Consider the following 25,551-nt stretch of genomic DNA (forward strand, 5'->3'; position numbering starts at 1 on the left):
ACCACTGATAATCTCCCTCGGTCTGGGGCTCCACGCAAGATCTCACCCTGTGGGGTCAAAATGATCACAAGAACGGTGAGCAAAAATCCCAGAACCACACGGGGGGACCTAGTGAATGATCTGCAGAGAGCTGGGACCAAAGTAACAAAGCCTACCATCAGCAAGGGCATTGAAGATGAAACGTGGCTGGGTCTTTCAGCATGACAATGATCCCAAACACACCGCCCGGGCAATGAAGGAGTGGCTTTGTAAGAAGGTCCTGGAGTGGCCTTGCCAGTCTCCAGATCTCAACCCCATAGAAAATCTTTTGGAGGGAGTTGAAAGTCCGTGTTGCCCAGTAACAGCCCTGCTCTAGAGGAGATCTGCATGGAGGAATGGGCCAAAATTCCAGCAACAGTGTGTGAAAACCTTGTCAAACGTTTTCTGTAAGCCTTCACCTCTGTCATTGCCAAAAGGGTATATAACAAAGTATTGAGATAAGTATTTGGTCAATAACAAAAGTTTATTTTCCACCATAATTTGCAAATAAATTCATTAAAAATCCCACAATGTGATTTCCTGGATTTTTTTCCCCTAATTTTGTCTGTCGTAGTTGAAGTGTACCTATGATGAAAATTACAGGCCTCTCATCTTAAGTGGGAGAACGTGCACAATTGGTTGCTGACTAAATACTTTTTTGCCCCACTGTACATACTTCATAAGGCCTTATGTTGAGGGACTAGTTTTACCCCAATACAGTGTCCAGAAACACATTGTTTACAGGCCACATCAGGCCTGAAATTCACATTTATGATGGCTTGCAAAGTAATGTGTAATTCCAATTGGAATTCAGCCAGAGTGGGAACATCAACATTAGGAATTTGTATTCACTCAACTTTTATTCAGAATGACTGCCAGGGTTGGGAAGACTAAAACATGAGAGTATCGAATGCATTTAAACTGGACAACCATTTCAGTAATGTGTGCAATACATCAAGTAACACATTGGATTAGTTTAGAAAAATGTATGGAATTTATATTTGAGTAGCACAACATTAATCAATGTACAACCCCTCCCACCCCACAAAATCTATATTTTTAAATCGCCTGCATTGAGCATGCTGGGAAACATGGTCATGGTTTTGGATCACAACATCGGTTACTAACAGACACTGGGGTTCTATTACACCACTCAGTGTCAATTTAACCCTTAGAGTTAATTTTACTCCAGAATCAAAACAAAAATGTTACCCTGAAAAGACACAAGGTAACACTGGCCAATTTGCTGTGTATATTAAAGCATACAACACAATGCAATCCATCCTTCTCTTCATCCCTCCCTCCGCCAGCGTGTGTATTCTTATGTTCATCCCAATTGGTAGTGTTTAATAAAAGCTTGTCAGTCTCTTTAAAAATCAATTAACAAATCTCCCTTCATCACAGAGCTGTCTCTGGGTTTCCCACCCCTCCATTCTTTTCCACTCCCTATTTTGCCTCTGCGGCACCACCCCTAACCCCCGCCGGCTGTGCCCTCTCATGTTCTCCTCCCTCTGCCTCCAACAGGCTGTTGAGCTTCATCTCTATGGGGGCTCCATTCTCTACATGGGCCTCAGGCTCATCTGGCTTCTTCTTGATGCACAGGAAGTTGCCCATGCAGATGACGATGGAGGCCAGAATGACCTCACAGCCAGCCAGCAGGAACACGTACATGTAGTTATGTGTGGCGTCCAGCAGACGACCTACGGGAGAGGAGAGGTATTATACATTCAAGGGATACTCAGTTTATCACCAGCTAAAACGTCTATACTGGCTTTGATTGTTTGAAGACTTCGTTCAAAACCCTAATGTCATGTCCACACCCCGGCTCAACCCTAACATTACAAAAGAATGCAGTTTCGAAACTGCAGTCGACTGCACTCTAACTGCAGTTACACTGCTAAATTAATGCAGTAAAAACAACACAAAGGGGAAGTTATTTGTAGCATACTGCAGTTATACTGCACTCTGACCAATCTTTTTTTGGAAGAGTATCCATAACTCCCAAGTCCACATGGATTTTTGGAGGCAAAAAAAAATAGAGCAAGCTAGCCTTTTTAGCTTCCCACATCTTCATGTGAAATTAAATCAGATTTATAATTTACAATTATGCCCTGACAAATATTCTTATGTTTGCTGGTCAAACCTAAAACAGTATCCCAGTTTGAAATGCTGCTTGTGTATTCCAGTCCCATAATCAGCTGAAAATAGAAAGTCATGTTTTGGTCAGGCAGACAAAAGCACATGGCTAGCTAGTTGGCTACAGCAGGTTCTACAATTTCACAATAGTGTGTAATCACTATTTATTACTTCTAAAACAAAAACACCTTTTTGGGTGGATTCTTGTTGTTTGGTTTACTGTTTGAACAGTCGCTGAGATGATTTTGTTATCAATGCAAAATAGGCAACTGATGAATAGCCAATAAATAAGATCAAGGAAGCAAGTGACAACACTGCCCCATGGCTGCAGAAGAAAGAATACGGCATGTCTCAATTTTCAGGTAGTAAAAAAAAAAAAAAGTGTCAAATGCCAGAGTGTATTACAAGGCCTTTTAGAAAAAACAACATTGACACTCCAAATCTTACGTGTGTGTAGATCTTGTAGTAAGCGTAAGCATAACCTTAACCCCAACTTCACATCCACACCCCGGCTCAACCCCAACCCTAGCGTCACATCCACATTATGGCTCAACCCCAACCCTAGCGTCACATCCACATTATGGCTCAACCCCAACCCTAGCGTCACATCCACATTATGGCTCAACCCCAACCCTAGCGTCACATCCACATTATGGCTCAACCCCAACCCTAGCGTCACATCCACATTATGGCTCAACCCCAACCCTAGCGTCACATCCACATTATGGCTCAACCCCAACGTCACATCCACATTATGGCTCAACCCCAACTTCACGTCCACAGCCTGATTGAACCCCAACTTCACGTCCACAGCCTGGTTGAACTCCAACCCTAGCCATAACCCTAATCCTAACACTAACCCAATCCTTCTCCCTGTGTACTGACCTGCTCCAGGTGGTCCCACCAGCACAGCAATAGCCTCCATGAGCAACACCAGCCCTAAAGCGCTGGAGAACTTCTTTGTGCCCACGATGGCCATGAGAACCTCGAACTGCAGCGCCCCCACCATCCCGTAAGAGAGCCCGAAGAAGATACAGAACACCACCAGACCAGGGTAGTCTGTCGCCTGCCAAAAGAGAAGAAACACCCTTGGTTATATAATTCACAACAACATAATATGACCAGAGAAATTACTGATGACAAACCATGACTGATTAATCATTCAAATTCTATGGATACAATAGCTCCGGGTCTCGAAGGCTGCAGAGTCCACAATAATACACTATTTATACACAAAATTATGTGGACACCCCTTCAAAATTAGTGGATTCGGCCATTTCAGCCACACTCGTTGCTAACAAGTGTATAAAATCGAGCACACAGCCATGCAATCTCCATAGACAAACATTGGCAGTAGAATTGCCTTACTGAAGAGCAGTGATTTTCAACATGGCACCGTCATAAGATGCCACCTTTCCAGTTTGTCTAATTTCTGCCCTGCTAGAGCTTTCCTGGTCAACTGTAAGTGCTGTTATTGTGAAGTGGAAACGTCTAAAAGCAACAAAGTCTTAGCCGCGAAGTGGTAGGCCACACAAGCTCACAGAACAGGGTCACAGAGTATTGAAGCTTGTAAAAATCATCTGTCCTCAGTTGCAACACTCACTACCGAGTTCCAAACTGCCTCTGGAAGCAACGTCAGCACAAGAACTGTTCGTTGGAAGCTTCATGAAATGGGTTTCCATGGCCGAGCAGCTGCACATAAGCCTAAGATCATATGCAATGCCAAGTGTCAGCTGGAGTGGTGTAAAACTCGCCACCACTGGACTTTGGAGCAGTGGAAACATGTTTGAATAATGAATCACACTTCACCATCTGACAGTCCGACAGTCAAATCTGGATTTGGCGGATGCCAGAAGAATGCTATCTGCCCCAATGCAATGCCAACTGCAAAGCTTGGTGGAGAAGGAATAATGGTCTGGAGCTGTTTTTCATCGTTTGGGCCAGGCCCCTTAGTTCTATTGAAGGGAAAGCTTAACCCTACAGCATACAATGACATTCTAGATGATTCTGTGCTTCCAACTTCGTGGCAACAGTTTGGGGAAGGACCTTTCCTGTTTCAGTATTACAATACCGCCGTGCACAAAGCGAGATCCATACAGAAATGGTTTTTCGAGATCGGTGTGGAAGAATTTGACTGATCTGCATAGAGCCCTGACCTTCAACCCATTGAAAACCTTTGGGATGAATTGGAACGCCGACAGCAAGCCAGGCCTAATCGCCCAACATCAGTGCACGACCTTACTAATGCTCATGGCAACAATGTTCCAAAATCTAGTGGAACGCCTTTCCAGAAGAGTGGAAGCTCTTATTGCAGCAAAGGGGGGACCAAATACATATTAATACTCATGATTGTGGAATAATATGTTCGACAAGCAGGTTTCCACATACACTATGTGTCAATACAGGAATGTAATAACGATACAACACAGATTAAATCCTGTTTATGTATCATTTACATCCCATAGAAATACATCCATCCATACAAATAATATCAATAAAAACTAGTTCCAGACTTACCTGTGAGCTGATCACATCGGTAATGCCATTAAAGAGTATGGCGAAGCTGAAGAGATACACACATCTTGGCCGGACCCACTTCATCCCCGCAATCAGCCCACATGTGGGGCGGGCGAAGATATCAATGAACCCTAGGATGGTGAGGAGGAGGGCAGACTTGGTGTCTTCATTCCCCATCTCCTTGGCATAGCTCACCACAAACACGGGCGGCACAAAAAGGCCCAGTACCATGATGGACGCAGCTATGGCATAGATGAGGAAACCTCTGTCTTTAAATACACTAAAATCCAGGAGCTTTTTCTTAGGCTTGAGCTTTCTTTCTGCGTCGCCCACAGCCTGCAACTCCTGGTCCTGGGGCTTCTTGGGGCCCACCAGGGGCCTCATCAGGGCCCCACAGGCGCAGCAGTTAAGCAGCAGGCCCCCCAGGATAAGGAAGCCACCTCTCCAGCCATAGTGGTACTGCAGCACCTTTGGGGAGAAATATGAAGAAAAACATTAATGAGCCGTAACTCTGATATGCCGCCAACACAGCATACAACTTCCACTTTGTGTCGTTAATCCTTCAGAGTAGCACACGTCGCTCATTGTGTTCATATGCTTCTCCCTAAATCATAATACTGATCTACAACTGCAGATAGGGAAACTGAAGAGGTCTAGTACCTGTCCCAGAGGAGAGAGGCAGCAGAGGGCCACAGGGCTCCCAGCAGCAGATAGTCCATTAGCTAGAGGCCTCTTCTCACTAAAGTAACGATTCAGCATGATCAGAGACGGCTGGAAGTTCAGCGCCAGGCCAAGACCTGGTAGACAGGGGGAAAACTTTTTAAAGTGTGTATATGTGTGCCCACCAGTAAAGGTAGATGTGTGTATTTATTCACTAACCTGTTATAACTCCAGTACAGATGTAGATGTGTATGATACTGGTGGCCAAGGAGGCCAGGACCATTCCCAAGGAGGCAAAGAGCCCTCCCACCATCATCACTGGCCGACACCCAAACTTGTTCACCAGCACACTGCACAGTGGACCTACACACACACAGACACACACACAGAGTATTGTACAGCTAACCTTGTGGGGATAGACAATTCAGTCCCATTCAAAATCCTATTTTCCCTAACCCTAGCCTGTTGGGGTGGCAGGGTAGCCTAGTGGTTAGAGAGTTGGACTAGTAACCGGAAGGTTGCAAGTTCAAACCCCCGCTGACAAGGTACAAATCTGTCGTTCTGCCCCTGAACAGGCAGTTAACCCACTGTTCCTAGGCCATCATTGAAAATAAGAATTTGTTCTTAACTGACTTGCCTAGTTAAATAAAGGTAAAATAAAAATAAAACCCTAGCACCCAACTAACATAATTATAACCCTAACACTAATTCTAACCTTCACCCTAAACCCCCTATAAATAGCATTTGACCTCATAGGGACTACAAATGTCCCCAGTTGGTCCAATTGTTTGTTTGTGTGCTATTTCTGTTAAACACAGTCAGAACTGTGCATAAGGCCAGAACAAGCAGGTTTAAAAAAATGTTTAAAATAGTTCTGACCCTTCCAATTGGAACGAGCTACAACAGGACATGAAATTACAGGAGCACGACTCTTTGAATGATTTTAAAGATAAAAAACTATGGTGGAAAAGGAAGTAGGGGCAGTGGCGTAGTGCAGTTTCACAGGTCCAAGCAAGGTCCACACACCAGGATTTCAGATAATTTTTTGTGCCATGGTGCAGAGAGACAAATGTGCCGTTTTATAGCTCAGGGATGCCAGAAAGACTAACTGGGTTTCTCTCAACTCATACCATAAAAAAGGCATTTCATTTTTACAATTATTGCCCAAAGTATTTAAAAAAAGGCATTGATTGTTCAATTCTACACTTAAAAAAAAACAACCCAGCGCTGAGTAAATAGTGGACAGAACACACATTGGGTTGAAGAGGTAGGGTTTCAGATGTTTTTGAAAGATGGGCAGTTCCACCACTGTGGTACCAGGACAGAGAAGAGATTTCACTGGGCTGAGTGGGAGCTGCCCTTCCATAAGGGTGGGATTGTCAAGAGCCCAGAGGTGTCAGAGTATTCGGGTTGGGGTGTAGTGTTTGAGCATAGACTGAAAGTAGGTAGGGGCAGTACCTCTTGCTGCTCCGTAGGAGGACATGGGAGAACTTGGGAAAGTTGAACACCAAGCAGCTTGCTGCATTCTGGATAAGTTGCAGGGGTATGATGGCACAACAGGGAGCCCAGCCAACAGAGAGATGCAGTAGTCCAGATTGGAGATCACAAGTGCCTGGATTAGGACGTCGCTACTTCCTGTGTCAGATAAGGTCCAAGTCTACAGATGTTGTAGAGCATGAACCTGCAGGAGAGTCACTGCGTTGATGTTTGCAGAGAACGACAAGTATGTTGTCCAGGGTCACAACAAGGTTCTTTGCACTCTGGGAGGGGGACACCGGTAGTTGTCAATCGTGATGGAGGTCATGGAGCAGGCAGGCCTTCCCTGGGAGGAAGAGCAGCTCTGTTTTGTCGAGGATGAGCTTCAGGTGGTGGGCCGACATCCAAGCTGATATGTCGGCCCAACACCTGCCAGGCACGCAGAGATGTGTGTTGCCAACTGGGTGTCAGAAGAGGGGAAGGAGAAAAGGGTGTCATGAGCATAGCAACTATAGGAGAGACCATGTGAAGCTATGAGAGACGAGTGATTTGGTGTATGGAGAGAAGTGGAGATGTCCCCCAAGGCTCGGTTTTAGACGACCACTAGTGAGAGTACGTGGAACAGAGAGAGTCAGCTTTGGCAGTGCAGAGAGCCTCCGTGACAGAGGAGAGCAGTCTTGGTTGAGTGATCCATCTTGAAGCCTGACTGGTTAGGATACATGAGACAGTTCAATACAATCATTTGAAAATCCCCAATAAAAACAATTCTCAGATCTTTCAGCACTCTGACGGAGTTGACGTTAGACACAAATGACACTTCAAGTGGTGTACACAATAGCAATTTTGTTTTTCCCTCAGTTGCTTAATGATTCTTAAACATAATTAAATGTAACATATTTGAACTTACTCTATCAGGAATATAAATTGACAGTTTATGGTTGAGACCATGGTGATTCCAATATTGTTTGTTTAAATCTTTTAAAATATAGATAACTTTACAGGTAATTGTTGCACTACATGACATGAAGGGGTCCTTACGGTATAGCTGACCCTACTCATTCCTGATTGATGCTGATAAAAAATGTTTTTTTTAAAGCAAATCTCAAAGCTCATTTCCTGTACATACATTTAAAAAAAATCAAATGGCGTATGATGTGTTCAAATTTCTAATTTTGACAATTACTTTCCCATTGTTCCTCAAATGCAGTGTATGATATAACATGTGTAGCTCTATTTCAACTTTTGCTACATAAGACCAAACCCAGATGGTGAGTCACATATGCTATCTGGGGGCTGCGGGGGTGTTTGCGAGGTCAGTTAGTGGGGGGCTATCAATGGTTTGGCCCCTAGATGCACCTAACCTCCTGCTTAATGTGATAATTGTGTGCTTTATGTTGTAAATATATAATCTTAAACTTTGTGTGCTGCTATTTTGGCCAGGTCTCCCTTGTAAAATATATTTTTAATCTCAATGAGACTTACCTGGTAAAATAAAGATACAATTATTAATAAAAAGGTCCTGCCTAAATTGTGTAGACTCCGGGGGCAGTAACACCCAGATCTGACACTTTCTCTAATCTCCTGCACTTTTTCCTTGTACTGGCTCATCGAGAAAACACTTCTGTTGGATATACTTGCAAATTCCTGTGTGATATACATGTGTGTGATATACATGTGTGTGATATATATATATATATATATACACACACATATACACACCTGTGCCGTAGAGCATGGCCAACAGTATAGAAGAAATCCATGCACAGTCGCTGTATCCCACTCCGAACTCCCTGATCAACTCCTTGAAGAACACACTGACGGCCTTGGGGAAGGCGTAGGAGAACCCAGTGATGACGAACCCCCCGGCGAGCACTGCCCAGCCCCACCCTCCATCTGGTGCCTTGACATCACTAGGCTCATCATCTACCACGGCTCCTCCCATGATCCTCTCTGCTAGGAGATTCCCTCAACCGTCTGTTCCGTCAACTTGGGTCAGAACTGAGAGAGAAAAAGAAACAAGGGAGGAATGATTTGTAAAAGAATGGCGGTGGAATTTATTGCGGCCAATTCTGCCATTTTGTGTGTTTTTTGACACCGATCTTAACATTTTTAGTACATAATGTATCCGCCATCGTTTCCTTTGACCGAAAAGAGCTTCTGGACAGTGATCACTAACCTTGATCTGGATGAAGATTTCTACTGCAATGAGTCTGCGGTATAGGACATACTGCTCACCCCGGACCAGGTCCCAATACTACACACTCAGAAAGGAAAGAGACAGAGGCCGACATCCAGGTACCCCGGTGAAACTACGGTGGCGAGTAAATAATCCGCCTCTACCCGCTCTTCTACTGATGAATGTAGAATCACTGGAGAACAAACTGTACGAGCTCTGTTGGAGACTATTCTATCAACGGGACCTGAAGACCTGTAATATCCTATGTTTCTCGTAAACTTGGCTGAACAAGGACAATATTCTAGCGTTTTTTTTCTTCTATGCATCGGCAGGACAGAACTGCACCGTCAGGTAAGCTCAAAGTGGGTAGTGTGTGTAGCTTAACAGCTGGTGCGCAATCTCTAATATTATGAAAGTCTTGAGGTTCTGCTCGCCCGAGTTAGAATACCTCATGATAAGCTGTAGACCATACAAATTTTTATATTTTTTGTAGCTGTCCATTTACCACCACAAACCGATGCTGGCAGTAAGTGGCACTAAGACTGCACTCAACAAGCTGTATTGGGCCATAAGCATAAATAAAATGATCATCAAGAGGCAGCGCTCCTGTTTTACCAGTGATTAATGCAGGAAAACTGAAATCTGTTTTAACTCATTTCTATAAGCATGTCACCTTCGCAACTAAAGTTAAAAATCTTTTTAAAATCACCACCACCTTGACTCCACACACACAGCTCTCCCTCACCCTCCATTTGGCAAATCCCTGACCCAGTCTGTAATATCTACATTTCAAGTAGACCACCAAAGTCCCAGTACCCAAGAACAATGCCAAGATATGTCTAAATGACCGTAGCACTCATCTGTAGCCATGAAATGCTTTGAAAGGCTGGTCATGGCTCACGTCAACACCCTAGACCCACTCCAATTTGTATACCGCCCCAACAGATTACACAATCTCAATCGCACTCCACACTGCTCTTTCCCATCTGGACAAAAAGGAACACCTACAGTACGTGAGAATGCTGTTCATTGACTACAGCTCAGCGTTCAACACCATAGTGCCCTCCAAGCTAAGAACTTTGGGACTGAACACCTCCCTCTACAACTGGATCCTGAACTTCCTGATGGGACGCCCCCCAGTTGTTGAGTTTACGCAACACATCCACTACGCTGAACTTCAACACAGGGGGCCCTCAGGGGTGCGTGCCTAGTCCCCTCCTGTAGTCCGAATCACCCACGACTTCGTGGCCACGCATGACTTCAAAACCATCATTAAGTTTGCAGTACCAGAATATGAGTCATAATACCCTAAACCCGAAGCGGTCAAAACAGGGGAATGGTTCCAATCATTTTTCTAGCATAATTGTGTCCCCGCCAAAGGTGATTTTAGAAACACTTAAAATAAGGGCTGCGTTTCGTGTAGGCTTACCTTGGCGTGACGTTTTGATAGATATATTTGCCTGTATTTACCCCCCAAAAATGAAATGCAATGAGCTGCTAATGTGGCTATATCATACAGAACTACAAATGCCATGTTGCTCTGGATGAGACTGCCGAATCAAGGCAAAGGTAAGAATCTCTGGATTAAACGTATGTGTTTACTAAATGTAGTTATGAATACATTGGCTACATTTAATTAAATTGACAAATCTGTGAAATGTCTTGGGTAAGTTTTTAAAAAATGTACACAAAACCTTTTAGCAATGGTGTCAGCTAAAGAGGACGTGCAGGGATTTGTAGTCCTGCATAATGTCTACTTGGATGCTGATTAGCATTTGAAATTAGAGTAAATAGAGCCGTATCTATTGATTAAAGTCACCTTGTCCGAGAGAGACTTACACGATTATCAATACGTCATGCGTCAGGGTAAGCCTACACAAAAACACAGCCCTTATTTTAAGTTGTTCTAAAATCCCCTATGGGGAAAATGCATGGTGGAAAAAAACAATTGGAAACATTTTCCTGTTTGACCGCTAGGTTTTATGGGTATTAAGACACCTCCACTGTGGGGCTCGATTCACATCGACAGGGCTGTAGTGGAGCAGGTTGAAAGTTAAGTTCCTCGGTGTCCACATCAGTAAGGATCTATCATGGTCTAACACCAACACAGTCGTGAAGAAGGCACGACAACGCCCCTTTCCCATCAGGAGGCTGATGAGATTTGGCTTGGACCCCTCAGATCTTCAAAAAGTTTACAGCTGCACCATTGAGAGCATATTGACTGGCTGCATCACCACTTGGTATGGCATCTGCTTTGCATCCAACCGCATGAAATACAGAAATCTAATTTACATAAGTATTCACACCTTTGCAGGTGATTACAGCTTTGAGCCGTCTGCATCAACTTTGCACATCTGGATTTTATTCCATTCTTCCTTGCAGATTTCCTCAAACTCTTGAGTGAGACGCAATCTTCAAATCTTTCCACGGATTTTCAATGGGATTCAAATTTGGGCTTTGGCAACTTAACCTCTCTGGTACAAGTGGGACAGTAGTGTCCCACCTCGAAAATAGCCAGTGAAATGGCAGGGCGCCAAAATCAAAAACAGAAATCCCATAATTAAAATTCCTCAAACATACAAGTATTATACACCATTTTAAAGATAAACTTCTTGTAAATCCAACCACAGTGTCCGATTTCAAAAAGGCTTTACTGCGAAAGCACACCATGCGATTTTGTTAGGTCAGCGCCTAGTCACCGAAAACCATACAGCCATTTTCCAGCCAAGGAGAGGGCTCACAAAAGTCAGAAATAGCAATTCAATTAATCACTAACCTTCGATGATCTTCATCAGATGGCACTCATAGGACTTAATGTTACACAATACATGCATGTTCTGTTCGATAAATTTCATATTTATATCCAAAAATCTGTTTACATTGGCACGTTGTTCAGAAATGCATCGTCTCAAACAAACATCCGGTGAAAGTGCAGAGAGCCACATCAAATTACAGAAATACTCATCATAAACACTTGTATATATCAATGTTTAACATTCTTTTAAAAGAAACTTCTCCTTAATGCAACCGATGTGTCAGATTTCAAAAAGACTATGGCGAAAGCACACTGCGATTATGTTAGGTTAGCGCCTAGCCACAGAAAACCATACAGCCATTTTCCTGACAGAGGTGTCTCAAAAGTCAGAAATAGCAATTCAATTAATCACTTACCTTTACTGATCTTCATCTGATGGCACTCCCAGGTCTCCATGTTAGACAACAAATGTTCGTTTTGCTCGATAAAGTCCATAATTTATGCCCAAATACCTCTTTTGTTCGTGTGTTTAGTCCAGTAAAAAAAAAAATGCACAAGCCGCGAGCAAAGTCTAGACGAAAAGTCAAAGTTCTATTACAGTTATCATAAATCTTCAATAATATTCCAACCGGACAATTCCTTTGTCTTTAGAAATGAAAAGGAACGGAGCTTGCGCTCACAGCCGCACACGTGACAAAACTAATGGCTTTCAGCCAGACCCCTGATTCAAACAGCTCATATTCGCTCCCCATTCACAGTAAAAGTCTGAAACAAAGTTCTAACGACTGAGCTTCCACTATATGTCAACAATCTGACACCATAGACACAGTATATTGGCTAGGCAATCACTTGAAAAACTACACACTTCAGATTTCCCACTTCCTGGTTGGATTCTTCCCAGGTTTTCACCTGCCATATGAGTTCTGTTATACGCACAGACATCATTCAAACAGTTTTAGAAAATTCAAACTTTACTAATAATATGCATATTTAGCCTCTGGGCATGCTTTTCATCCAAAATTCCAAATGCTGCCCCCTACCCTAGTGAAGTTAAAGACTTTCACATTCTTGTTCTGAAGCCATTCTAGCATTGCTTAAGCTGTATGCTGCTTGAGGTCATTGTCCTGTTGGAACATAAGTCTCTGCCCCAGTCTAAGATTGTTTGCACTCTGAAGCAGGATCTCATATTTGCCTCCATTCATTGTGCCATCTATCCTTACCAGACTCCCAGTCCCTGCCTCCGAAAAGCACTTCCATAGCCTGATGCTGCAACCACCATGCTTCACAGTAGGGATAGTGTTAGACAGGTGATTAGTTGTGCCTTGTTATAGCCAGCCATAGTGCTTTGCATTCAGGCCAAATAGTTACATTTTTGGCTCATCAGACCACAGAATCTTCTGCCTTATGATTGGTCTTTCTGCATACTCCAGGCGTGCGGTCATGTGCTTTTTCTCAGGAGTGGCTTCTTCTGGGCCGTCTACCGTAAAGCCCAGATTGTTGAAGCGCTGTAGAGACTTGTCCTTCTTGCAGGTTCTCCTATCTCAGCCAAGAAACTCTGTAGTTCTGTCAGAGTGGTCATATGGTTCTTGGTCACCTCCCTGACCAAGGTCCTTCTTGCCCGGTTGCTCAATTTGGTCAGACTGACAGCTCTAGGCAGAGCCTGTGTTCCATATTTTTTCAATTTCCCAATGATGGACACCACTGTTCTCGGAAACTTTCAACCCTTCAAATAGTTTTATACCCTTTCCCAGATATATGCCTCATCACAATTCCATCTGAGATATACAGACAGTTCCTTGGAATTCATGGTATAGTTTGTGCTGACATGCACTGTCAACTGTGGGACCTTATATAGACAGGTGTCTTTCTAAATCATGTCCAAACAATTGAATTGATCACAGGTGGATTCCAATCCAGTTGTAGTGACATCAAGGATGATCAACCAAAATTGGATGCACCTAAGCTCACGGGTGAGTATTGAGATCTGTATTTCATTTTCAATCAAAAAAAATTAAAACATGTTGTTTTCACTGTCATTGCATGTGCGCAGATGGGTGAGATTTTTTTTTAATACACTGCTCAAAAAAATAAAGGGAACACTAAAATAACATCCTAGATCTGAATGAATGAAATATTCTTATTAAATACTTTTTTCTTTACATAGTTGAATGTGCTGACAACAAAATCACACAAATTATCAATTGAAATCAAATATATCAACCCACAGAGGTCTGGATTTGGAGTCACACAAAATTAAAGTGGAAAACCACACTACAGGCTGATCCAACTGATGTAAAGTCCTTAAAACAAGTCAAAATGAGGCTCAGTAGTGTGTGTGTGGCCTCCAAGTGCCTGTATGACCTCCCTACCATGCCTAGGCATGCTCCTGATGAGGTGGCGGATGGTCTCCTGAGGGATCTCCTCCCAGACCTGGACTAAAGCATCCGCCAACTCTTAGACAGTCTGTGGTGCAATGTGGCGTTGGTGGATGGAGCAAGACATGATGTCCCAGATGTGCTCAATTAGATTCAGGTCTGGGGAACGGGCGGGCCAGTCCATAGCATCAATGCCTTCCTCTTGCAGGAACTGCTGACACTCCAGCCACATGAGGTCTAGCATTGTCTTACATTATGAGAAACCCAGGAGGAACCCAGGGCCAACCGCACCAGCATATGGTCTCACAAGGGGTCTGAGGAACTCATCTCGGTACCTAATGGCAGTCAGGCTACCTCTGGCAAGCACATGGAGGGCTGTACGGCCCCCCAAAGAAATGCCACCCCACACCATGACTGACCCACCGCCAAACCAGTCATGCTGGAGGATGTTGCAGGCAGCAGAACGTTCTCCACAGCGTCTCCAGACTCTGTCACATGCTCAGTGTGAACCTGCTTTTGTCTGTGAAGAGCACAGGGTGCCAGTGGCGAATTTGCCAATCTTGGTGTTCTCTGGCAAATGCCAAACGTCCTGCATGGTGTTGGGCTGTAAGCACAACCCTCACCTGTGGACGTCGGGCCCTCATACCACCCTTAGGGAGTCTGTTTCTGACCGTTTGAGCAGACACATGCACATTTGTGGCCTGCTGGAAGTCATTTTGCAGGGCTCTGGCAGTGCTCCTCCTGCTCCTCCTTGCACAAAGGCGGAGGTAGCGGTCCTGCTGCTGGGTTGTTGCCCTCCTACGGCCTCCATGTCTCCTGATGTACTGGCCTGTCTCCTGGTAGCGCCTCCATGCTCTGGACACTACGCTGACAGACACAGCAAACCTTCTTGCCACAGCTCGCATTGATGTGCCATCCTGGATGAGCTGCACTACCTGAGCCACTTGTGTGGGTTGTCAACTCCGTCTCATGCTACCACTAGAGTGAAAGCACCGCCAGCATTCAAAAGTGACCAAAACATCAGCCAGGAAGCATAGGAACTGAGAAGTGGTCTGTGGTCCCCACCTGCAGAACCACTCCTTTATTGGGTGTCTTGCTAATTGCCTATAATTTCCACCTGTTGTCTATTCAATTTACACAACAGCATGGGAAATGTATTGTCAGTGTTGCTTCCTAAGTGGACAGTTTGATTTCACTGAAGTGTGATTGACGTGGAGTTACATTGTGTTGTTTAAGTGTTCCCTTTATTTTTGAGCAGTGTATATAAAAGGCTGAATTCTAACATAATGTAGAATGAGGGGTGTGAATACTTTCTAAAGGCACTGTACCTCAATTACCTCTTACTCCTTCACAACTACCTGGTACCCCTTGTATTTAGCCAAGTTACTGTTAATAATTGAATATCTATTATTACATGTTTTACTTTTCGATTCTCTCTATTTTCATTCTCTGCATTGTTGGGAAGGGCCCGTAAGTAAGCGTTTCACTATTAGTTTGATGTGATGTGTACTTAAGTCAGCAATAATAGAGAAGAGAGGATCACATCAGGGTTAGACACTCAGGGTATGCAAATAAATTAACCTAACTTGTGCTCATCTAAGGATTACTCCTCTAGATGATGCATCATGGGTGAATAAAACCATTTACAAACTGGAACTTGAAAGTGTTTTGGTAATGAGACACGTCCACAGACTTTAAACTATAATATTTATTATTTACAATGTAAACTTCAACTAGTATACCACTTATGAACAATCTTTTAATCAAATAAATTAGGTTGGAGTGAAAAAAAAATACAATTGCGTAAAATGACCTGAATTTAATCTGGACGAATTTCAGTAATGAGAATTTGGGATGTACAAAATTTCAGGCAACAACGTAAAAAGTATTTTAATTGAACTTTCCCAAAAACTAGACATCTTAGTCCTCAGAATGATAGTTGATTTTTGCAGATGCATCATGGTTTTGTAACTCAATTTGCTAAAGACTAAAAAATAAAAAACTTTAATAAGGTTATGAGAATCACCCAATTACACAATCATTAACTTGTTAGGCTAGATATCAGAAATATTATCTGGCCCCATGTCATTTAGGTAAGATCATTTAAGATTTTCTGTAAGGTTCAATGTCTTATTGTAGCAGTCTGGTCCCATGCATTCATTTGGGGTAACAATTTTGTGTAGCAACTATGACAACCTCTGGTAAATAGTTACGTACTGTATAGGTTCCTATTTTTATAGGACACTAATAAAAAGGCCGCAGATATTGGCTAAGTGCATGGCTCCATATTTGCCCAGAGTTTAATGTCCTTGAGAAGGTCTGCCGAGTTAGTGCTTACTGAGTGCGTCTCCTCTGCTCTCTTCTCTCACACAGCATGATATAGGAGAGTTTGCTTTTGCGCGTGTATGTGGATAAGGTGATGCTCTCTGAGAGAGGGGACAGCTTGTCTGCACCAAGGAGTCAACAGTAAATCAACACAAGAAGAAATCCTGTCCAGTGCGCTCACCCTGCAGAAAAGACCCCCCCACATAAATATTAGCAGCAGCTTCCTCAACAAAAAAAGGGCACCTCACTTTATACCGAGGTGAGATGAGAATGTGATGCACAAGTCAGACTTTCACCTCAATCATTCACTGATGTCAATGGGACATTGCTGTGAAAATTCAGATCTCAAGTTAGAATAATAAAAAAAGCCATATAGTCCATCTGAGGTTAGCTACAAACAACAAGTGTCAATCCAAATAATGAAAAGGCACCCACAAGAGAATATTCAAGGACTTAGTTGCATGTCATTTGCAGCGTGCATGCTCACAAGCAAAGTCCTTGTGGCTTATCATTTCACTTCCTTTGAGAAAACCATGAGCATGGGCTGTACCGCATTTTGCCGGCAGCTGTTATCGAAAAGGTGGCACTGTGTCCATTACAAAATACCCTGAACAAAAATGCAACATGCAATGTGTTGGTTCCATGTTTCATGAGGAGAAATAAAAAGATCCCAAAAATGTTCCATACACACACAAAAAAGCTTATTTCTCTCAAATTGTGTGCACACATTTGTTTACATCCCTGTTAGTGAGCATTCCTCTTTGCCAATACAATCCATCCACCTGACAGGTGTTGCATATCAAGAAACTAATTAAAACAGCATGATCATTACTCAGGTGCACCTTGTGCTGGGGAGAATAAAAGGACACTAACATTTGCAGTTTGGTCACACAACACAATGTCATTTGCATGCTGACTACAGAAATGTCCACCAGAGTTTCCGCCAGAGAATTTAATGTTAATTTCTCTACCATAAGTCGCCTCCAACATCATTTTAGAGTCTTTGGCAGTGTTCTACTGCAGACCATGTGTAACCACACCAGCCCAGGACCTCCAAATCTGGCTTCTTCACCTGCGGGATCGTCTGAGACCAACAACACGGACAGCTGATGAAACTGGATTTGTACAACTGCACAGACTGTCAGAAACCGCCTCAGGGAAGCTCATCTACGTGCTCGTTGTCCTCAACAGGGACTTGACCTAACCACAGTTTGGCTTCGTAACCGACTTCAGTTGGCAAATGCTCACCTTCGATGGTCACTGGCACACTGGAGAAGTGTTCACTTCACAGATGAATCCTGGTTTCAACTGTACTGGGCAGATGGCAGACAGTGTGTATGGCTTCATGTGGGCGAGCGGTTTGCTGATGTTAACGTTGTGAACAGAGTACCCCATGGTGACGGTGGGGTTATGGTATGGGAAGGCATAAGCTACAGACAATGAACAACTCCATTTTAAATCGATGGTCATTTAAATGCACAGAGATGCCGTGACGAGATTCTGAGACACATTGTTGTCCCATTCATCCACGACCACCAGCAGGCAAAGTTAATCTCCCTCGGGAAGGTAATAACCTGAAATATTCAAGAGATTAGCCAGCTGGTCCTTTTGCTGGTTCTGGATTTGTCATATGCATTGATTTAGGGAAAACTTCACCACTGATGGAACCATCCTTGACTTCGCCATCTATTGTTAATCTTTTGAATATGTCATATTGTTACCTGCCGAGGGGGATAAAACTTGAGGAACTTTGTCTGAGATCTGAAGACTCCATACTTGTTGTCACCGTCTTTCAGGGAAGGGTCCTGGTCGCTAACAACTTAGCCGCTTCAATGCTCTGGCACAGGCTGATGGTGTTGGACACCCACAGTCTCGTCAAGCCACTGCAGAGGTTTCAGGCAGATGTATTTTGGTCAACACTGGACATGCGCAGCAGTGTTAGACCTCCCTTTGCATGAGGGGGGCCAAGGGCTGGCAGTCACAGAGTCCAGAGTGGAAGCTTTCTGTATACAAGCTGCACAGAGTTCTGTACCAGCAGTGGGGTGTGCTGGAGACACTGTTTGGGCTGTTCTGAGGAGAGCAGTACGACAGGCACTTGCTCTTGTTGGATGCTGAGCAGGTCGATGTCAGCCATTACTTTGTTCTATTGTGCGTGTGTGTGTGTGTGGGGGGGGGGGGGGCTGTTCAGAGATGTTTCACAGGCAGGAGCATGGATAAATGGAGAAGCCACTCCTTCACAACCAACTCACCCAGAACAGTGTGCTGACCTCTGTTGCTTGTGGGCCAGGCTTGTGAGTGGGGTTCATTAAGTAGGGTGACCTGCAAGAAGTGGCTGGGTGTAAATCTGTACGCAATGGCTGAAGGTGGCTCAGAAAGACCATCTGCATGGGCTGAGGGCAATGGGACAGATGGGACCTGGCTTTTCTCTGAGAGGATGTTGGTGCTCTGTGTATAAACCTCCCATAGAGAAGAGTATTGCTGATCTATCTATAGCGGGATTATTCACAGTAGAGTTCAACCGATTAATCGGAATGGCCGATTAATTAGGGCCGATTTCAAGTTTTCATAACAATCAGAAATCGGTAATTTTGGGCGCAGATTTCCATTTTTTTTTTTTTTAAGTGGCAGCACACGGTGAAGGCTCCATGCAGATTTCGCCACAAGTGAAGCATCTTTTTTTGTTGTTCCAGGCTGTAAGGGTTGTTTTCTGTCCTTGGTGGATGTTGTACAGGCTTAGGGTTGGGGCTGACTCTGGACCTATATGTTGGAGGCCCTAGGTAAAGCTTAGCCAACAGGTGAAGGGACTGCCTAGTAAATTGACATTTTTGCCTGCCCCAACAGGTAATGTGGAAGACCAGGAAACAGATGCAGGGGCGGAGTGTACAGGCCCCAGAGCTGTGCTGCTGGGGAGCGCTCTGCTGGTTTGTGGATTTTCTATTGGTGTGAGGGGTTGGGGACGTCTCTTGTCTGGGCCATCTCCCTCTGGCCCAGCCAATATTTCCTGGGTCAATTTCAACATGTGAGTGTGGAAAAACAAAATACAGCACACAGGTATCCTTGTACTCCCCACAATATTTTAGTGGTGTGGTGAACAGAGCTGTCAGAGACGTTGTCAGAGTGATCATAGTGCACTCATGACCAGCACTCATAAATGTGCATGTCACATCTGAATGAGTGGGTACTTCCTCACTGAAGATACAAAATACTGATAGATGCTTTTCAGAATGGACTTTATCGTGCATTTACATCAGAAAGGGTTGTCATATGAATAAATTTGCATCTATAACAGCTGAGGTCAGATTGAGATCCAGTGCAGAACAGTTGTCAGATAACTGGCAGTAAGAACTCTTTAATATCTACAACCTATGACTAGATCTGGCAAAAATCTAGACAAATTATATTTTGCCACCAACACATTCAGCAAGCCTTTTTTGTGCCAGCAACACTGCATAATTCGTAAAAAGATTAAAGACTAATCAAAAGTAGTCATCACATTTCAAAGCATTGCATCTGTAGCCAAGTGCCTGTAACTCTGAATTGGGACGGGAGGTGTGCACGCATGCATGTCTACCGTATGAACTACTCCTGTGTCACGTGTAGTCGCCTGGCTCCCAACCAACAGGCAAACACACATACTTCTCCACTTGCCTCACCCCTCTATAGCAGTGTGCCCCGACCCCACACGCACAATGCAGCATTCCACAAGCCCCGACTATCAGCTCTCCTAAAATAAGACCCGGACATTTTCCATCCCAGGACAGACACACAGCAAAAAGTGGTGATAAAGCTGCAATGGGTATATTGTTGAAAGACTCAGACAATACCTTGACACTTATCTTTTAGCATTGAATGCAATGTATTGACTTAACTTCTGACTTCAACTCTAACATTCACCTTAGCCTAATACATTTAAACTCAGTTTCACAATTCTTGACATTTAATGCTAGTAAAAATTCCCTGTCTTAGGTCAATTAAAATAAAGTGGTAATCCTAAGGATGTGACATGTCAGACTAATAGTAGTGACTTATTTCAGTGTTTATTTCGTTCATCACATTCCCAGTGAGTCAGAAGTTCACATACACAAAATTAGTATTTGGTAGCATTGCCATTGAATTGTTTAACTTGGGTCAAACATTTCAGGTAGCTTCCCACAATAAGTTGGGTGAATTTTGGGCCATTCCTCCTGACAGAGCTGGTGTAACCGAGTCAGGTTTGTAGGCCTCCTAGCTCGCACACGCTTTTTTAGTTCTGCCCACAAATTTTCTATGGGATTGAGGTCAGGACTTTGTGATGGCCACTCCTTTTGCCACAACTTTGTATGTTTGAGGTCATTGTCCATTTGGAAGACCCATTCGCCTACCATATCAGTATTGTTATACTCACAGACATTATTGTAACAGTTGGAAACTTTTGTATTTTCTATCCAAATCTACCAATTATATGCATATCTTAGCTTCTGGGCCTGAGAAACAGGAAGTTTACTTTGGGCACGCTTTTCATCCGGAGGTGAAAATAGTGCCCCCTACCCTAGTGAGGTTAACTTCCTGACTGATGTCTTGAGGTGTTGTTTCAATATATCCACATCATTCTGCTCCCTCATGATGCCATCTATTTTGTAAAGTGCACCAGTCCCTCCTGTAGCAAAGCACCCCCACAACATGACACTGCCACCGCCGTGCTTCACGGTTGGGATGGTGTTCTTTGGCTTGCAAGCCTCCCCCTTTTCCTCCAAAACATAACAATGGTCTTTATGGCCAAACAGTTCTATTTTTGTTTCATCAGACCAGAGGTCATTCCTCCAAAAAGTACAATCTTTGTTCCCATGTGCAGTTGCAACCCGTAGTCTGGCTTTTTTATGCCGGTTTTGGAGCAGTGGCTTCTTCCTTGATGAGCGGCCTTTCAGGTTATGTCGATATAGGACTTGTTTTACTGTGGATATAGATACTTTTGAACCCGTTTCCTCCAGCATCTTCACAAGGTCCTTTGCTGTTGTTCTGGGATTGATTTACACTTTTTGCACCAAAGTACGTTCATCTCTAGGAGACAGAACACGTCTCCTTCCTGAGCGGTATGACGGCTGAGTGGTCCCATGATGTTTATACTTGCGTACTTTTGTTTGTACAGATTAACATGGTACCTTCAGGCGTTTGGATATTGCTCCCAATGATGAACCAGACTTGGAGGTCTATGCTTTTTTTCTGAGGTCTTGGCTGATTTCTTTTGATATTCCCATGATGTCAAGCAAAAAGGCACTGAGTTTGATGGTAGGCCTTGAAATCATTCACAGGTACACCTCCAATTGACTCAAATTTGGTCAATTAACCCAACAGAAGCTTCTAAAGCCATGACATCATTTTCTAGAATTTTCCAAGCTGTCTGAAGGCGGTCAACTTAACGCATGTAAAGTTCTGACCCACTGGAGTGATTAGTGAATTATAAGTGAAATAATCTGTCTGTAAACAAATTGTTGGAAAAATTGCTTCCGTCATGCACAAAGTAGATGTCCTAACAGACTTGCCAAAACTAGTTTGTTAGAAAGAAAACCAGCCCCGTCGCGGACCACAATGTCCTGCTCCCAGACAAACTAAACTCTGCTCGCTTTGTGGACAATACAGCGCCAACGACACAATCCACTACCAAAATCTGCAGGCTCTCCCTTCACCGCAGCCAACGTGAGTAAAGCATTTAAACGTGTTAACCCTCGCAAGGCTGCCTCCAGAGGCCGCGTCCTCAGAGCATGAGCAGACCAGCTGGCTGCTAGTCTGCCGTTCCCACATGCTTCAAGAGGGCCACCATTGTTCCTGTTCTCAAGAAAGCGAAGGTAACTGAGCTAAATGACTACCGCCCCATAGCACTCACCTCCGTCATCATGAAGTGTGTTGAGAGACTAGTCAAGGATCATATCACCTCCACCCTACCTGACAACCCAGACCCACTCCAATTTGCTTACCGCCCCAATAGGTCCACAGACAACGCAATCACACTGCCCTAACCCATCTGGACAAGAGGAATACCCGTGTAAGAATGCTGTTCAACTACAGCTCAGCATTTAACCATAGTACCCTCCAAACTCGTCATCAAGCCCGAGACCCTGGGTCTCAACCCCGCCCTGTGCAACTGTCCTAGACTTCCTGGCGGGCCTTCCTTAGGTGATGAGGGTAGGAAACAACATCTCCACCCCACTGATCCTCAACACTGGGGCCCCAAAGGGGTGCATTCTCAGCCCTCTCCTGTACTCCCTGTTCACCCATGCAAGCCTCCAACTCAATCATCAAGTTTGCAGACAACACTAGTGGTAGGCCTGATTACCAACAGCGACCAGATGGCCTACAGGGAGGTGAGGAGGGCCCTCAGAGTGAGGTGTCAGGAAAATAACCGAACACTCAACGTCAACAAAACAAAACGAGGTGATTGTGGACTTCAGGAAACAGCAGAGGGAGCACCCCACTATCCACATCGACGGGACAGCAGTGGAGAAGGTGGAAAGTTTTACATTTATCGGTGTAAACGTCACGGACAAACTGAAATGGTCCACCCACACAGACAGCGTGGTGAAGGCTCAACAGCAGATGTTAATGCGAGTAACGAAATGCTTGTGCTTCTAGTTCCGACCCTGCAGTAATATCTAACAATTTCACAACAACTACCTTATACACACACACACACACACACGTGTAAAGGAATAAATAAGAATATGTACATAATATATATGGATGAGTGATGGCCGAACGGCATAGGCAAGATGCAGTAGATTGTATAGAGTACAGTATATACAGATGAGTAGTGTAGGGTATGTAAACATTATATAAAGTGGCATAGTTTAAAATGACTTGTGATACATTTATTACATCCAATTTTTTATTATTAAACTGGCTAGAGATCGAGCCAGTGTGTATTTTGGCAGCAGCCACTCAATATTAGTGATGGCTATTTAACAGTCTGATGGCCTTGAGAGAGAAGCTGTTTTTCAGTCTCCTGGTCCCAGCTTTGATGCACCGCTACTGACCTCGCCTTCTGGATGATAGCAGGATGAACAGGCAGTGGCTCAGGTGGTTGATGCCCTTGAATATCTTTTTGGCCTTCCTGTGACATTGGGTGCTGTAGGTATCCTGGAGGGCGGGAAGTTTGCCCCCGGTAATGCGTTGGGCAGACTACACTCCCCTCTGGAGAACCTTGCGGTTGCAGGCAGTACAGACCGACAGGATGCTTTCAATTGTGCATCTGTAAAAATTTGTGAGGGTTTTAGGTGACAAGCCAAATTTCTTTAGCCTTCTGAGTTTGAAGAGGCTCTGATGCGCATACTTCACCATACTGTATGGGTGGTCCATTTCAGTTTGTCAGTGATGTGTACACCAAGGAACTTGAAGCTTACCACCTACTCCACTGCAGTCCCATCAATGAAGATAAGGGGGATGCACCCTCTGCTATTTCCTGAAGTCCACAATCATCTCCTTTAATGACATTGAGTGAGAGGTTGTTTCCAAGCACCACACTCACAGAGCCCCTCACCTCCTCCCTGTAGGCTGTCTCGTCATCATTGGTAATTAAGCCTACTACTGTTGTATCGTCTGCAAACTTGATGATTGAGTTGGAGGCGTGCTTGGCCACGCAGTCATGGGTGAACAGAGTACAGGATGGGTCTGAGCAAGCACCCTTGTGGTGTCCAAGTGTTGAGGATCAGCAGAGTGGAAGTGATGTTTCCTATCTTCACCACCTGGGGGTGGCCCATCAGGAAGTCCAGGAACCAGTTGCACAGGGCGGGGTTCAGACCCAGGACCTTGAGCTTAATAATGAGCTTGGAGGGTACTATGGTGTTGAATACTGAGCTATAGTCAATAAACAGCATTCTTACATAGGTATTCATCTTCCTCTTATTCCTTATGCTTCCAAACCCTTACTGTAAGCAGGGTTCAGATTTTAGCATCAGGGCTCTTAACAAACCCCCCTTTTACAGAAGACACCTTCTTCCAATAACTTGTGTAGTGTAATGAAACCACGAGTATTGAAGCAAGGGGTATGCTGTTCCCAGCTATTTTGCCACCCTACTCAAAATCCAAATACACAAAAATGGCCTAAGAAATAGGTTAAAATACCAGAGATTCTCACGTGACACATTATATTAAGCAGTATTATTGAGCTATATCAGCCAATAGGGTTGACTAAGTTTGAAAGCACAGTTAGGGGATAATGTAATTTTAGGAGCAGGCCAATTTGTAAGCAGAGGAAAAATACATGTGTTATCAATATTCCTTTACATAGCCTATCATATAGGAAGTTAAAGACAACTGCGCCATGCTTCTCCGCCATATAATCTATGCTATTTAATTGAGACCACACGTAAGCACACTTGATCTCGCATTCCCAACAAAATAGAAGGTAGGCTACAGAACATACATCAGCAAGTATTAGGCTATTAGCGTTTGTGAATATTGCGACAATAGTCTACAAAACAGTCTCGAAATAGTCTTTCATAACTTTGAAAGGGGACAATTTGCAGGCAGACACAAATACATGTTATTAATATTTATTTCCAGTCAGTGTCGTAACCTAAACTATAGCCTATCATATTTAGGAAGCTAATTTCCATGGAAACACAACTCGGTGTGCTTCTCTGCCCTTGAGTATAGCCGACAGGCTATTTAATTGAAACCACGCAAAGGCACATTTGATCTCAGGCTAGTGTACAAGCAGCATTATCCCATGGGAGTTTGTGAATAATAAAGCAACAAAGAGGTGCTTAAATTACAGCTGTCTAACAAAATTATCAACGGGTATGACACTTTAATCATGCCAATGTTTATTTTTTTTTTACCTGTTGTTCTTACCTGACGAAGCTTTGTCTGTAACGTCTTCTGGTCTGGACCATGCGTTCACGCCTCCTCATGTGAGTATTTATTTCTGCACGGCTGCGATTTTCTGGAAACCCATTTGCGGTGACTAATTGCCACGTTCAAAACAACTGGGAACACGGACATATATACAAGGTCAAATAATGACGCCATGAGCTCTAGAAAGAGGCCCGAATTCCGAGTTGGATGACCGTTAAAACACATTTTTCCCAGTCGGAACTAGTTTTTTCCGAGTTCCCTGTTTTTTTGAACGCACTGAGGTC

The 25,551-nt window shown here is 43.9% G+C and overlaps 1 protein-coding gene across 1 annotated transcript; it reads right to left on the reverse strand.

The window, feature by feature from the left end:
- Positions 1-959: 959 nt before the first annotated feature.
- LOC135525130 (monocarboxylate transporter 4-like) lies at positions 960-25,337 on the reverse strand. Its single transcript, XM_064952870.1, has 7 exons — positions 25,265-25,337; positions 8,527-8,805; positions 5,551-5,694; positions 5,332-5,468; positions 4,672-5,139; positions 3,040-3,220; positions 960-1,718 (listed from the first exon to the last, which is right to left on the reverse strand). Exons 2-7 carry the CDS (start codon positions 8,747-8,749, stop codon positions 1,465-1,467), a joined length of 1,407 nt encoding a protein of 468 aa, XP_064808942.1. The 5' UTR covers positions 8,750-8,805; positions 25,265-25,337; the 3' UTR covers positions 960-1,464.
- Positions 25,338-25,551: the final 214 nt, after the last annotated feature.

The sequence above is a fragment of the Oncorhynchus masou genome, chromosome 31, assembly GCF_036934945.1.
Source record: "Oncorhynchus masou masou isolate Uvic2021 chromosome 31, UVic_Omas_1.1, whole genome shotgun sequence".
NCBI classification, from domain to species: Eukaryota; Metazoa; Chordata; class Actinopteri; order Salmoniformes; family Salmonidae; genus Oncorhynchus; species Oncorhynchus masou.